General features: G+C 38.6%; 1 protein-coding gene across 2 annotated transcripts in view; it reads right to left on the reverse strand.

The window, feature by feature from the left end:
• The window catches only part of ATP6V1H (ATPase H+ transporting V1 subunit H), a 40,551-nt gene that overhangs the window by 20,302 nt on the left and 5,799 nt on the right, over positions 1-14,450 (reverse strand). For both annotated transcript variants that reach the window (XM_066992994.1, XM_013184940.3), the window contains exons 3-9: positions 12,784-12,886; positions 12,255-12,344; positions 8,870-8,983; positions 6,830-6,934; positions 5,871-5,924; positions 3,025-3,122; positions 579-771 (exon numbers count right to left, since the gene is read on the reverse strand). In XM_066992994.1, coding sequence (XP_066849095.1) covers positions 579-771; positions 3,025-3,122; positions 5,871-5,924; positions 6,830-6,934; positions 8,870-8,983; positions 12,255-12,344; positions 12,784-12,886 — 757 coding nt within the window. The remainder of the gene's footprint in view (positions 1-578; positions 772-3,024; positions 3,123-5,870; positions 5,925-6,829; positions 6,935-8,869; positions 8,984-12,254; positions 12,345-12,783; positions 12,887-14,450) is intronic.

Here is a 14,450-nt window from a genome sequence, read left to right on the forward strand (position 1 = left end):
AACACTCATGAACACAAGCCTGCACTCTCACAATGAAAACATCAAGCATTGGTGCTTAGTTATTCCAAGTTATCTTAAACAGGCCCTGAAATTTTAGGTAACATAGGCACAGTGAGTAAGCTATATCCTCATATTCATTTTGACAGAATGACCAAGACAAGATTTTTGGACTAGGAGATAAAATTCAATTAAGTCAGACAAAGAGATACCTGATTATAATGTATTTTATTTTTAATATTTTGGTTGCTTCATAAGGCAAAAGTGTATCAGGTATCAGCAAATTCCAGCCTTTTAGATTAGGACCAGTAGAAAAAAAAACATCTTGAACTAAAGTAGCCTGCACTAATTTTTTAATTTTTTTTTTTTTATCAATTTCATTTTAAGAGACTGAATAGTAGACATTACTTGTAAAAACATGCCTGTTACCTGTGGCAAAACTCAGCTCACAAAAAAAGAGGGACAATTAAGCTTTCATTCCAGGATACCTAATGCCTAATGGAAACAGCTGTGCATCAGCAGCATCTAACATCTGCTCACCTGAGAGAAGAACAGTGAGACTGCAGTCAAATGACACTTACCCGAAATGCTGCAAGGATGATTCTAGTCACTTTCTCTTTGACTGACTCCTGAAGAATATCCGACAGCACTGGAACAATATTATACCGACGGAGATATTCACACATTTGAGGGCTGAATGCCAACAGCCACACGCAGAAAATCATCTGATACTGGAGCTGGAACCCACATTTGTTGCTTAAGACTCCCATGATACTGAAAAATTAACAAAAGTATAATCTGATTTTTAATTAACTGCATACATTGTATTGTTCTGCACAGAAACATGAAAATAAATGTCTAACAGGAGCTTATTGGAAAGAGCTACTGAGATGAGTATGCAACCCACTTCACAGTATCCTGCACCAGTATTTATCATTGCACAAGCAGCTTGTTCAGAAAGCCATCTTTTAAAAATAAATATATTTCCTCCTCAGCCATGCGGCCATAAAGAAGCTTTTCCAATTTGAACTACTGTGGTACTGTATCTACCTTCAAGTTTACTGAGATTCTTTTTCCAGTGGCAAGTTTAGAACATCATATGTCATTCCAGTAGAAACACAGGTGTTTTTTCAGTTAGGAAACGAGAATAGAAAGGCAAAACAAAAATCTACAAGGATTGAATTTGTTCCTGTAGTTCTACTTCTCCATGTAATGTCTGAATTGTAAGTAATCACTAGTTAACATGTGGGTTTTCAGAAAAAAGTCTATAGGTGTAACACATCTTGGACAGGACACATGTACAGAGAACAATCAGAGAAGAAATGATATCACAAGACCTCTGAGAAAGAGTTATACAGGTTCGTTCAGCTGAACTTTTGAAAATTTAAGAAGCAATTTACAAGTGCATTCCAAATAAAAGCTAACGCAATTAAAAATTACTTTCAAAACATATCAAAAGTGAAATAAACAAGTTTGAAATGTAGACTTACTGCAACACTTCAATAGTTTATTGTATCAGCTTGCTTAGTGAAAAAATTTGTTTCAGTAGCATCATCTTGACACACATAAGCATCTTCTGACCTTTCATTTTAAAATTAGGATAGTTCAGTTGAAAGGGACCTACAAAAATCATCTAGTTCGTCTGCCTGACCTCTTCAGACATAACCTAAAGTTAAAACATATCATTAAGGGCATTAACCAAATGCCTCTCGAACACTGACAGGCATGAGGCATCCACCTCCTCACTAGGAAGCCCATTCCAGTGTTTGACCACCCTCACGGTAAAGACATTTTTTCTAACATCCACTCGGACCCTCCCCTGGCACAGCTCTGTGCTGTTCCCACACATCCTGTCGTCAGTTCCCAGGGAGCAGAGGCCGGCACCTCCCTCTGCTTCCCCTCCTCAGGGAGCTGCAGGGAGCAGCGGGGTGACCTCTAGTCCTCCTTTTCTCCGGACAGGACAATCCAGGCATCCCCAGCCTCTCCGCACAGGAGATGCCCTTTACCATCCCTTTTACCAGCTTTGTTGCCCACCTCTGGATGCTTCAAGTACTTGAACATCCCTTTATATTGTGGAGCCCAGAACTGCACACAATGTTCAAGGTGAGGCCGCATCAACACTAAACATAGCGGGAGAATCGCCTTTTTGACTGAGTGGCCATTCTGTACTTAATGCATCCCAAAATGAGGTTTGCCTTCTTGGCTGCTAAAGCACACTGCTGGCTCACATTGAGCCTGCTGTTGACCAGCACACCAGGTCCCCCTCCACAGGGCTACTCCCCAGCCACGTGTTTCCCATCCTGTAGCTGCATCAGGCATTACTCCATCCAAGGTGCAGAACCCAGCTTTTACCCTTGTCAAATTTCATACCACCAATGACGTCCCAAAATAATTTCATTGACCACTTTGACTTTTCTCCAGCTCAGGGTACAATGTTATTTTTTCTTAAAATTAAAACTGTATAGCCACTGTCCCAAACATACAAGACAGAAAAGTTATTTATAATTTTTAAAGATGACTGACACCATCCTAGCCTCATGCAAAGCTATTTATGAAGTGAATTTGAACTAAGATCTATTTGAAGCCATATGTAAAATAAATTTAAAAAACAGGATCTTAGTTCTAGAACACATTTCTTAGTTTCTCCTTTCACTAACATACTGCAATTAAATAATTCCAAACAAAGACGATGATAATAATTAGCGGAAATTCATTTCTTCAGTTTTTGTTTTAACAAGTGAAAAAAAATCGAAGCATCTTCAGTTGAAGGCAGACAGCAGGTTTATTACCCTTCAGATATTTATGTATACTCCATGAAGAGTAAAGCAGCATTAAGGTCTCACATTGGTACCCACATCTGCAGTTTCATTTGTCTGTTTGACTGTATGAGTTTTTGAAAACAAATACATTTTGTACTCCAACAGAGAAGCTGTCTTTTGCAAGAGAATTCTATTCCCAAAGTAGTCATTTGGGAAAATGCTATTGTAAAGGTCAAGTATATCCATATAAAGTAAAAAAAATGCTCACCAGTTTACCCCATCTGCTTCTACCCATGCAAAGCGATATTCGTTGACCCTTAGCATCAGCTGCAGGCATCCAGCAACACACTGCACATACTGGGAGCTCTGGGTGAAAAAAGAACACATCACTTCTTACAAGAAGAGTTAAGTGGGCAAGTGCTAAAGCTCAGTTTTCCAAACTCGGCTCTACTGGTATACTTCAATACACATTTCTTCAGCAACACTTCTGAGTTAAAAAAGGCTCACCCTTACAATGCTTTCCAAGCCTTTATTTAAACAAAAAAAGCACAAGAAAAGGAAAGGCGGGAAGTAAAATACAAACAGAAGCATTTTGAATAGGAAAGAAGTGTTATGCAAGCAATGCCATTTTACCATTCCAGCAGTAGATTTTCATAGCTCATTTGAACATGCCTTCTTTTAGCACGTATGAAGGCTACCTTCTGTTTGATTATAGTGCCAGAGCCATTTGATCAACTGAATCAATTACTACTCTATAGAGCATACCAGAAAATAAATCAGCAAACTTCTATAGAGCCTGGTTAAGCCTGCTGGAGGCCTTTGTAGTCAAAGGAACTGAGCTCGGTTTCTTCCCATTTCCATTCTCGACTCAGAGCAGCAGCGATGCCATTACAGTTTTATGTTTTCCTATGCATGTGCCACAAAGGACCATGCTCACCATAATGAGATGTGCATTTACACAAAAAAGATAACATTAGGAAGATGAGTACACAAAACCATCCTCAAACTTTAGCCTGCATTTTAATTTTTTCTATATTCATTGAAGTCTTAGCACATAATACTGCGTCAAGAAAAGAAAAACGAGTAAAACTTTCGCATCAGAAAAATGCTGTGAGATGCATCACTGAATTCCATTTTCATCCAGATTCCTTTATGAACTGTCACAGACTTAATCATTAAACAGCTTTCTAGCTCTAAATGTACGTATTTTTCATGTAGTAACAAGATCAGCTGAAATTCAAAAATGTTTTTTGGTCAGTAAAAAGAAAGATCCCAATTTATTACAGAAGTGGCATTTTATTCTCCCTTCGTGCTCAGATTCTGGTATTATCTTCACTAACACTCAGACATGCTGCAGATAAAATATTTTTTCCTATAAGCCTTTTTCTTTATTAAGTGTCTTGAAAGTCTCAAGCTAGATCAGTCGCATAACACAAGGTCAAACCTTTCAAACATTTACTGGAAAAAAATAAACTAGGCCAGTCCATACGAAAATAAGATAAAAGACAAACAGAACAATGTCTGATGAGGGTCACAGAATGAATTCATCCTTATTTTTGAGACCTTTTCGTAAAAAGTGACTCCAAAACACCTAGATCCAAATCAAACAACATTTATTTTATTGGGTAGCTATTTGCTCTCAGACTTCCATGCAAATTAAATAGTATAAACACACAAACACTCCTGCTCCAAATAATGTATTAATTTATCTGCATCACCAACCTGTGTACTCCTGAACTTCTTAAAGAAACTATAATAAAATCATTCTCTTCCAACATTATTACAACTGAAATTTCCTATGTCCCAGACATCAATCCCAATCTAAGAATGTTACCATTGCATCATTAATTTACTCTGATATAAATTAGTTAGGACCTGCTTGGAAACCCAACACAAGCCAGATCTGAAATCAGAAACAAAGTCAACACCAAACATGCCCAACTTAATTATCCTAGAACATATCTGTACCATCAGTTCTGCTGCTTTGGGACCCTGCAGTGGTACATCCATGCAGTGCTACAGCACAATGAACACATATTTCTAACCAAACTGGAATAGCTTAACACCTCTGTAACAAGTTGCATGGCGTGCAATAGAACTATTCACTGTCCTACGGCCATATGACAGAGTCTAACAAAACCTAACAGTATGGGACACTGACCTAAACACAAAATACTGAAATACTTCGACTACCACTCTCAGATTGTAATTTCCCCCCTACCGATGGCCATACATAGCAGTCTTCCATCTTTACTATTTTAAATCCTGGTCAGGCGGTAATTTAAGAGGCTTTTCTCTACAGGAAGCTAATGCTTTAAAGCTATGACTGCTTTTAGAAAAGAAACAAATTCCAGGCTCATATTTAAATCTTCTGAAAGACTACAAACACTTTCAGGTTGCAAGAGGAACAAAAACCACACTGAATTCCACTCCACATTCAAAAGGCAAAATAAACTGCCTCACTGCACCACAACAAAGATGAAAATCAAGTGTTATCATCACTTGCATTTGCTATACTGCCTAGATTCATCTCGGAGCCCAATACCCATTATAGCTACAAGAAATTCAATATATATGAATACCGATGAGAAAAGGACAATCCACTTTCCTCTGAATTCAGGCTCTTCAAATACGAACAGTTTATAGCTTCAAAAGCACTCTTGTAATTTCGTGCTACAGAAGTTTGCGGGGGCAATGTTTGCTTTAACAGCTGATGTGCCTTAAGGTCTGCACATTACAAGACCCAGAAGCTTCATGCTTTGTCTTCTACTAGTCAGACAGTTTGGTGCTAAACAGACAGTATTGTTCAAATATTAAACAAATTTGCCCACCATCTCTTCAAGTTTTAACAATAAGGATGCCAGATACAACTACAGTTTTCATAACCCAATCCAACTTTGGAAATACATACTTCCACTGCCAGCATTTTCTGTGAAACCAGTGATTTTAAAAATACTTTTGTTTCTTGGCGCCATCACCTGGCACTCTGTTGTTGTACAGTTCCATTTGAAGCATTTTCTATTATTGATACCAGAACACCTCTGCACCTTAATCCAAGGAGTGGGTATCACCTGCCTTAAACAGCAGATTGACAAGCTTTAAAGAAACACTCACATCACTTGTGGAGACTGCTCCTGCTTCCACAGAACCACCTGTACCACGTAACTTCTAGGAAAAAAAAAAGCATAAAATCAGAGCTGTCCTTCATGCTTACAGAAAGGTTGTTCCCAACACCACTTCAATTTTCCCATCCCTCTAGTTATAAAAAGTTAATTTATTAGATACTTTTTCCGCTTAATATGTTAGAATAATATATTGTATTTCTTTCACACACACACCATCATGTCTAGAGGAATATGCTTGGAGCTTACCGTGTCATATCACAATTCCATTTTTTTTCCCCTTTTTTAGTTTAAGCATAGATTTAAGACTTTTATCCACCTTTATCTTAGGATTCGAAAGCTCTTCTCTTGAATCTTTCTGAAAGAAATTCTGACTAAGATTCTTCTTCCAGAGAAAAACACAGAATTCTTAATAAGCCTACAATTAGGAAACCTATGCAAAAATACACTGTTACTAAACACACTGAATTATGTTTCTCTGTAATCTACTTCTCTTTCGGCACTACCTTAGAGAATGACGAATCACTAGGTTTTCGTAAGGACTGAGGGGAAGAAGTGGGTAAATCTCAAAACAGAAGGCGAAGGAGAAAGATTCATATCTGAAGGACATGCCAGCAGGAAGCAGTTCACACTGAGGTAATGCCATACAAGTTCTGTCCAAATAAATCAGGATTTATTTAGTTTCAAGTGGCAACTACAAAAAGGCATACTGTAGTAAACTGGAAAAAAGTTTTCATGTTCAATTCCTGTTGCCATGGGATTTTTCTTCCTAAAAACAAGCTATGAGAAGCAAAACAACACAGGGAGACAGAAAACCCTCACGTTTTCTTAGCGCCCAGTAGACAATGAAAGGTAACCAACAGAAAAAGCGAAAAGCCTTATTTTTTATTTTTTAATTCAAACTTCTAAATTTAAAGTCACTGTAGAGTTTAAACAGAAGTAGCTTTTTACCTGTGAACTGAGCTGAGTTTTAATCCAGTTGAAATAGTAATTCAAGTCACTGCCTTCCATAAGTTCTCTCCCCCAAGCAGCCAGTTTGGCAATAATTCTTGCAGCCTGAAAGAGAAAGGTATGAATGGATTTTCAAATCTAACAGTTTCAGTCTTCAGTGTTAGAGGACAGTCCTACCAGCTCCAGAAACCAAGTTTAGGTAAAGGATGGACCCTTACATGGAAGACGGATAGGTTTCTATCTCTCTGCCTAGCAACTTGGTTTCTTCAGCTTTCTTTTGCTTCTACTTCCTAGTAACTGCTGCGTTTTCACAAGGTTATCAGATAGCTGTAGCTGCTGAAGTTCACAAAGCCCCAAAGAAGAACTCAGAATGGGCCTATCAATGGGCTATATCTGTAGGATTCTACTGAAGTCAGAAATTCACCAGCAGTAAGACACTTAATGATCTAAGACATACTTTACTTTAAGCAATTAATGCAAATGTCAACACAAATATAATAGTTTGCAACCATGTATTTTGTACTTAAGTTGAAGCAAGTCATTTTCCAGATGGAAAAAGGTTCCAACCTAGAAAAAGAACAGCAGAAAACCAAAAGGAAAGGTAGAATTTAAGAATGAAATTTAAACATAAAAATGGTGCCAAACTAAAAGTTTTCATTAAGTCTACAGCATAAGACTACACACAACAAATCAGAGAAGTGCATTTCTATGCCAGCCTTTTCAAATTATTTTCAAAGTAACTATACGCTACAGCCTGCAGCATACGTGCAGAAATATTTGAGCCAACTTATACATAAAGAAGCAGTTTAAACAAAAAATTACTGAAGCAGGTGTTAGTTTGCCTGCATATAGCTCCATGATGCAGTGGGAAGACTATTGCAGGCGCCTTTCCACTGTACTGCAATGGACTTAGTTTTCTTCATAGCAGCCCATACGGTGCCCTGTTTTAGGCTGGTGACCAAAACAGTGCTGATAACACACCAGTGTTTTAGGCATTGCCAAACAGTGCTTACACAACACCAAGGATGCCTCTGTTTCTCACTTGGCATTCCCAGCAAGTAGGCTGGGAAGGGACACAGCCGGGACAGCTGACCTGAACTCAAACGGATATGTTCTGAGTTAAGTGTTCAAGGCCAGGTTGGATGGGGCTTTGAGCAACCTGGTCTAGCGGAAAGTGTCCCTGCCTGTAGCAGGGGGGTGGAACTAGGTGATCTTTAAGGTCCCTTCCAACCCAAACCATTCTGTGATTCTATAAAACATCATGCTCAGCAAGAAAGCTGAGGGGGAGTGAGGCAGTTTCCAAAGTAGCTCAGTGACTGGCTGAACATCAGTCTGCTGGTGGTGACTGACTGCTTTTGCAGCAGTTGTTTTGTTTTTTGGTGCCTTTTTTCCCCATTTTTGTTTGTTGCTACCCCACCACCACCACCCCAAGCCTCCTTCACTTACTAAACTGCCTACTCTCAAGTCACGAGTTCTCTCACTTTCACCATTCCAATTCTGTCTCTCATCCCACTGTGGGGGACTGGACAAGCAACTGGGTGGGGGCTTTCTTCCTGCCATCCAGGGTAAACCCACTACAACAGCAGCTGCTGTTTCCTCCCTAGTATGCTTACGAACCATTTTAAACAGACTTCAAGCAGCGTTATAATAATTTGACAAAGTAATGTTCAGCAAGATTTCCTGTCACAGGATTAGAACTTAAATTCTAATGTTCATATAGGATGAGGAGCATTGACTGGAAGCTGTTACAAAAGTTACTTTTCTAGTTATGCCTTACTGTGCCTAACTCTAAAATCCTTTCTTTTCTGAGTCCTTAACATCTACTCTAGTCTCCCAAAAACCCAAACATCAAACAACACAGCTTTTCCTTCTAAAAAGTGGTTAAGTCCAGCTTATATTAAGAATGACTCATCTAGACTCCAACTAGAAAAACTCTGAAGTCCAGGCAGCAGATGAAATTGCAGACTCCAAAATCTCCAAAAGGAAAATAAACAGCATTTTTCTCCACCATCTTCAGAGATGGATTCATTCGAAGCTTACCATATGCACAGTGAAAAGATCTTGTCGATTCAACATCGGCAGAAAGTAGGACCATGCAGTGTTTTTACCACGTTTTGCATAATCAAAGAAGATACAAACACGCTGATGATTTTCCTGTAAAAATAGGGAGAGGGGAGAAGATCAGAGACTTGTAAGAGCATTCAACAGAAGACAGGTACTTTTGCTCATCCTTATGTTGATATGTTAATACGCTTTATCAGAGTGTATCCAGGATTATAATAGTCCCTGGAAATTTTTCAGTTCGACAGTTCCTTGCATATACAAGTCCATTTCAGCATGCTGACATTGAAGCTGGAGATTTGAGGAGGGTGGAATTAAACCTTGAAACCCTAACAGTATCTCAGTGCTCCAACACCTGTTACAGTAAAAATGGATATATCCTTTTGATCAACCAGAATGAGAGACTAGTTAAACGATACCATTTTTCATTATGCTTGAATAAAATCCAGGAAGTCTTCCACATACTGTCACTTCTACACTAATCCCTTTTGTTGAGTCTGGCTGTGCATTCTATGAACAAAACCAGAAGTGCAAGCTAGCCCTGCCTCTCCATTCCTCTCAATGGGAAGCGAGCTCTTCCAAAGGTGCAGCTGGTTCACCTTGGGCAGCCTGAGCACCAAGAGGACAGAGCCACCACAAGTCTGCTCTGCAGAACTTCTACACTAAACCCCAGAGTATCACAAGTACCTGAACTAGGGCACCATGCACAGCTGTTTCTAGCATTTTACCTAGTAACCGCTGCACAAAGCGGCTATAACCTTAAAGCAGAGCAGAGAAGCAGCCACACAAACTTGAAGAGAGGGAAGCTCTAAGAGCCTGAAATATATTCTTAGAGAAAATGAAGTATATGGATTCCCATGTTTCCTCAGCACTTCCATATATTATCTAGCCCAGTGGATTGTAAGCTTTTATTATAAAGAGATGTCTCCCCTTTGAAGTCAAGCTACTCCAAACAAATACACAATTTCTATCAAGGAAGACAAAACTGTTCAAGACACTGTAAATAGGAGACTTGCATGAGAGCAGTATCTCAGTCTCCACTATCCCCTGAATTTAATTTTTCAAACTCCACTAACTGAAGGGCTTTCTATCACTCGTACAGCACCCTTTCAACAATACCGTGGATGAAAAAATCAGCTGGACAAGTCCACTTATTGGAGTACCTTCTATTAAACACAAGATGATCTGAATGTATCCAAGATCCAAATACCGGCATTTTACCAAGTATCACAGTTACAGCCAACCCTTCCTTGAAAGTTTCAGTGGTACTGCACCAACTGGGCTGCAAATTTCTGGCCTGCTTACTTCGTGGGGAGGAAGATCAGGTGCCAGCCATTATCTGGTACTCCTAACTCTTCCAGTGATTCACTGTTCAAGCATTTAATACTCTATATGGCATGTATCAAAAAGCTCAAAAACTCCATTTCTATTGTTCAAACTGTGGAATAAAAGAAAAGACTAAGATCTCAGGAACTTACAGTCTTCACAAAAAGCTTCGGCTCTGTGATAACTACTTTAAGGAAAAATGACAGCTTTATCAAATAAGTCACTGTTAGCATCTATACTGGTGCCACACAAAGTCTAGCTAAAAAGAGCAAAAATAAAGTCAACGTTTACAACATAACTACAAAGGAGACAGGTCTGGAAGCAGGAAAGCTGAAATAACTTCAACATGCTGTCAATCAGAAAATCAGTCTGGTGTTTGCTGTTAAGGTGACACAATGACAGGAGGAAAGATGGGAGAACAGCTGATGGCCCTGAAATACGTAGTGCTGCACCTTTCTAGGCAGCTGAATAGATCAATAAAAAGAAAATCCTAAACATTCACATCAACAGTTGAATAATTATCCTTTTTCAGAAATGCCAGATGCTAAATGAAGCTCACTTGGGTGGTACTGCTACCTCCACTAACTACTCTGCAGGTTCTTAAAGATTTCATAATTAACAGGCTGTGAAGTGTGATGGGGTCACTAACTCAAAAATTGTTCCAAGCATTTAGCACATGATTAGGGAAATGAATGTTTCCTTGGGGATCCAGTATGCAAACACTTTCCATCTTCATAAACAGAACGGTGATGTTCTCAGAATGCAATTTCCACATTAGCCTCCAAAAGAAATCTTCCCTAGAACAACAACCAAACCCCTGAGTAGAACTGCTGGAACAATCCTAGACAGCCAGCTGGGCTTCTAGCACACTCAAAGCACAATTGACATGATTTTCTTACAACCTCACAAAAAAAGCATTGAAAGACAATAGAAGAGACGCAGATGGTCATTATCACAGACAAAAGCTGGATATTATTACTTATGATAGCTTCTAGAAGTTTCAGCCATCAAAGGTGGCTTTCAATTATTCTTCCTTCATCTCATGAATATACAGCAGGCATCCTTGCTCAAAACAATTTCACTGAGAGAATCAGTGGCACCATGAACAATTTATTGCTTAAAGTTTTGGATGTACTGAATTAAGTCCACTAAGGCGAAGACAGGAGACTTCCTTTCCACTATTGTGGATTCTACTGTGCTTGCCAGTTGCAGAGTCCTGCACTAAATTCAGTCACAGAATTAGTGGCCAATAAATATCCTGCTCTCCAACAAGAACCTTGCACCTTGGAAGTGCGCAACAAAAGGTCCGTATGGTATCACTGTCAGCATTTTACTATCTGAACAAGATCAAAAGAAAGTAGAAGCCCTGTTTCAGCCTTGTCTAGCAGAAGCATGGAGGGCTAGGCAGCTCTGGGGGAATGTGAAGCAGATACCTGCACACAAGACCTCTTTGCCAGCAGCAAGGCATGTCTGAATAATGAAGTGTCACAGAGCATTGCGAAGTCGCCACAGCCTTTCAGAAACTGAGGCAGAATTTCTGAAGCGAAGAAGACATCCAAATTCGAACAAAAGCAAATGTACATAGAGAAACTTGCACTGACACCTCTTTTCTGCTCTATCACCATAAAGCCTGAACAACTTTAAGTCATTTAACTTTAAGAATGTCGCCCATGTCACTGCTTTAACATGGTAATGCCGTGAATACAGAAACATCGGTGCACGACCATAACGTCGAGAAAGCATCTGCATCTAGCTGAACATGACAGAATCAAGTAAGCGGTTATTTCCAACTACTTTCTGTAACCAACTAGAACTAATGCAGTTGTTTGAGTGGGCCAGTGAGAGCCTTTACCTGTGGGGTAAAGCACAGCACAGGAGATGGTATCACCCATTGCATATTGTAGCTACAGGGCATGTACTAATGTCAGAGCCCATAAGCACAATGAGACCTACTAACATTCACTAGACTTGAACTAGACAAAGTAAACATACAAACATTCCTTTAAAGACTTAAAAATAAAAGAGGTTATTGACCTACTTGCAGCATATCATCAACCATAGTGAGAATGTACTGAACCGTCTGCTCCTTCGAGATGTGAGTCATCAAGTTTATAAATGTTTTAGCACACTAGAAAATAAAAGACATTAAAATTAATATTAACAATTGTGTTCATTCCTTTTGATAATACAAAACAGATCCTCATTAATTCGCAGTTAAGTCTTACACATTAAGCATCCCAACATTTTATTCAATTGCAGTAAAAGATGAATACATTTGGCATTATACAACAAAGAAAAGTTTTCTGTCATTGATTATTACCCTCTACAAATCATTTTATGGCTTTCAAACAAGATAAATACTCCCCAGCAAAAGTCAGCAAGGTGCTTTCTTGAAAGACTGATTAGGAAAATCTCCATGCTATATTTAGCAAAAGTTATTTTTTATACAAGTTTTATACTTCTTCCATAACATTTTAACTGTATCATCAACATTGAAATAGAGTTGGTATGAAAATTTCCTTCCATTCTCCTTCCCTGAAAAGATATTAAAAAGAAAGGAAAATTACTTGGTTGCCTTCAGTTTGCAACAGCTCTTGTTTCTCTTCTGGATTTCTTTTCTGTTCAAATCTTTGAATAAATTCACAGTCTTCACCTGAAATCATCTGCCCTCTGAAAAGCAAAGTATGAAACCATTAGCAACATACAAACGATAAAGTATTAAAAACCTTACTTTCTTCAACTTGGTATCTCAACAGAATCATTTTTATCAATCCTATATCCCACAGCAAAACATAAAGAGCTCCTTTCTGCAGATAGCCTTGCAATGCAGAGTTTAAAACTCTAGTAACAGAACAATCACTCTGAATCCTTCCTTGTGCATTGCTTCTGTTCAACAGCATTCTCTAAATCATTCTTTAGCTTCCAGAGGCTGAACACGATGGCCAGTGGGAAGTAGTTGAAAGAACTGAAATACACACAGCTAGCACTTTATGCCATAATTACGAGTAACAGTCTAATCCAACCTGAAATTAGTGGTGAAAAATAAAATTGTTATTTTAAGTTTGTCCTAAGCCTTGAAGAGAATTTTCAGAAGTATAGAGAGGTTGATTCCTAATATATTTTTAGCTTTCATAAATTAAGACATTTCTGCTTTTCTTGATAATTTAAAAGCTGATATGCCCACGAGCTCATCCAAACACATAGCAAGAGGACTTGAGATAGTAAACTGCTGCAGGACAATTACAAGCTAACAGATCTCCATTTGGTCTTTTCCTTAACTAAAACGAATAGCAATATTCAAGGGGTTACTGCCACCATCAGAGCTATTTCGGAAAGCTGTTGACTCAGCCGAGGAGCTGGCAGAATATCCTTGGGGTTTGTTTATTTTTGTCACAATGTAAAACTTACCATCACACATTCAACAATGAACAAGTCAAAATAGTGCAAGTCAGGTAGTCTTAGGATAAGAAAACTAATTTTAAATCAGATAGTCCTGAAAATCCAAGACTTATAGGTGATTAGCTTTACTAGTTAAAATCAGGAGTGCTGCAGGAAAGAAGAAAACTGTTCACATCATCATCAAAGTAAAGTCACAGAAGATGAAAATATTAGACATTGCCCTGTTTAAGTGTTTCCAAGATTTATCTCCTCTTAACATTTCCACTGAGCCAACTGCCTCCTCCACTTTTCAAATCTATGTAGCTTGATTCTTTTAATCCATCTTTTCCATGTTCTGGGTCAGTTTCCCGATGTTCTGGGTCAGTTTCCCGATGTTCCATGAACAGAAGTTCCATTAAAATCCTTGTAAACCCCAAATAAAAGTGCAAGTTTTCTGTAGTTGTCTCGCCTGGACTCATGAACTACAGAAACATAAGATGTACATCATGTTCTCATTTCTATTCTTCCTTAAACAGTTATATCTCAGGATAGCCTCATTAGAGGCATCTTTTCTCACATTTACTTTTCAAGCAAAAACATAAGCAATCCAGTACATCGTGAGCCATTCTTGTATTCTAGCTGGTGTTTTTTTTTTTTAAGAAATATCTTCATATGTGCTGAGAAAAGGCAATTAAGATTGACTACACAGCCCGTGGTAGTCTTTGACAGTAGTTCCTACTAAAATTGAACTAGTTACAGAGAAAAAATAATTAGCCAACAATGACCATGCTGCCACCACATGCCTTTTAGATTGAGCAGTCTTCTTTCTCACCTATTAAAAATAGACTTTGGGTAG

Source organism: Anser cygnoides, chromosome 2 (assembly GCF_040182565.1).
Source record: "Anser cygnoides isolate HZ-2024a breed goose chromosome 2, Taihu_goose_T2T_genome, whole genome shotgun sequence".
Classification (NCBI taxonomy): Eukaryota; Metazoa; Chordata; class Aves; order Anseriformes; family Anatidae; genus Anser; species Anser cygnoides.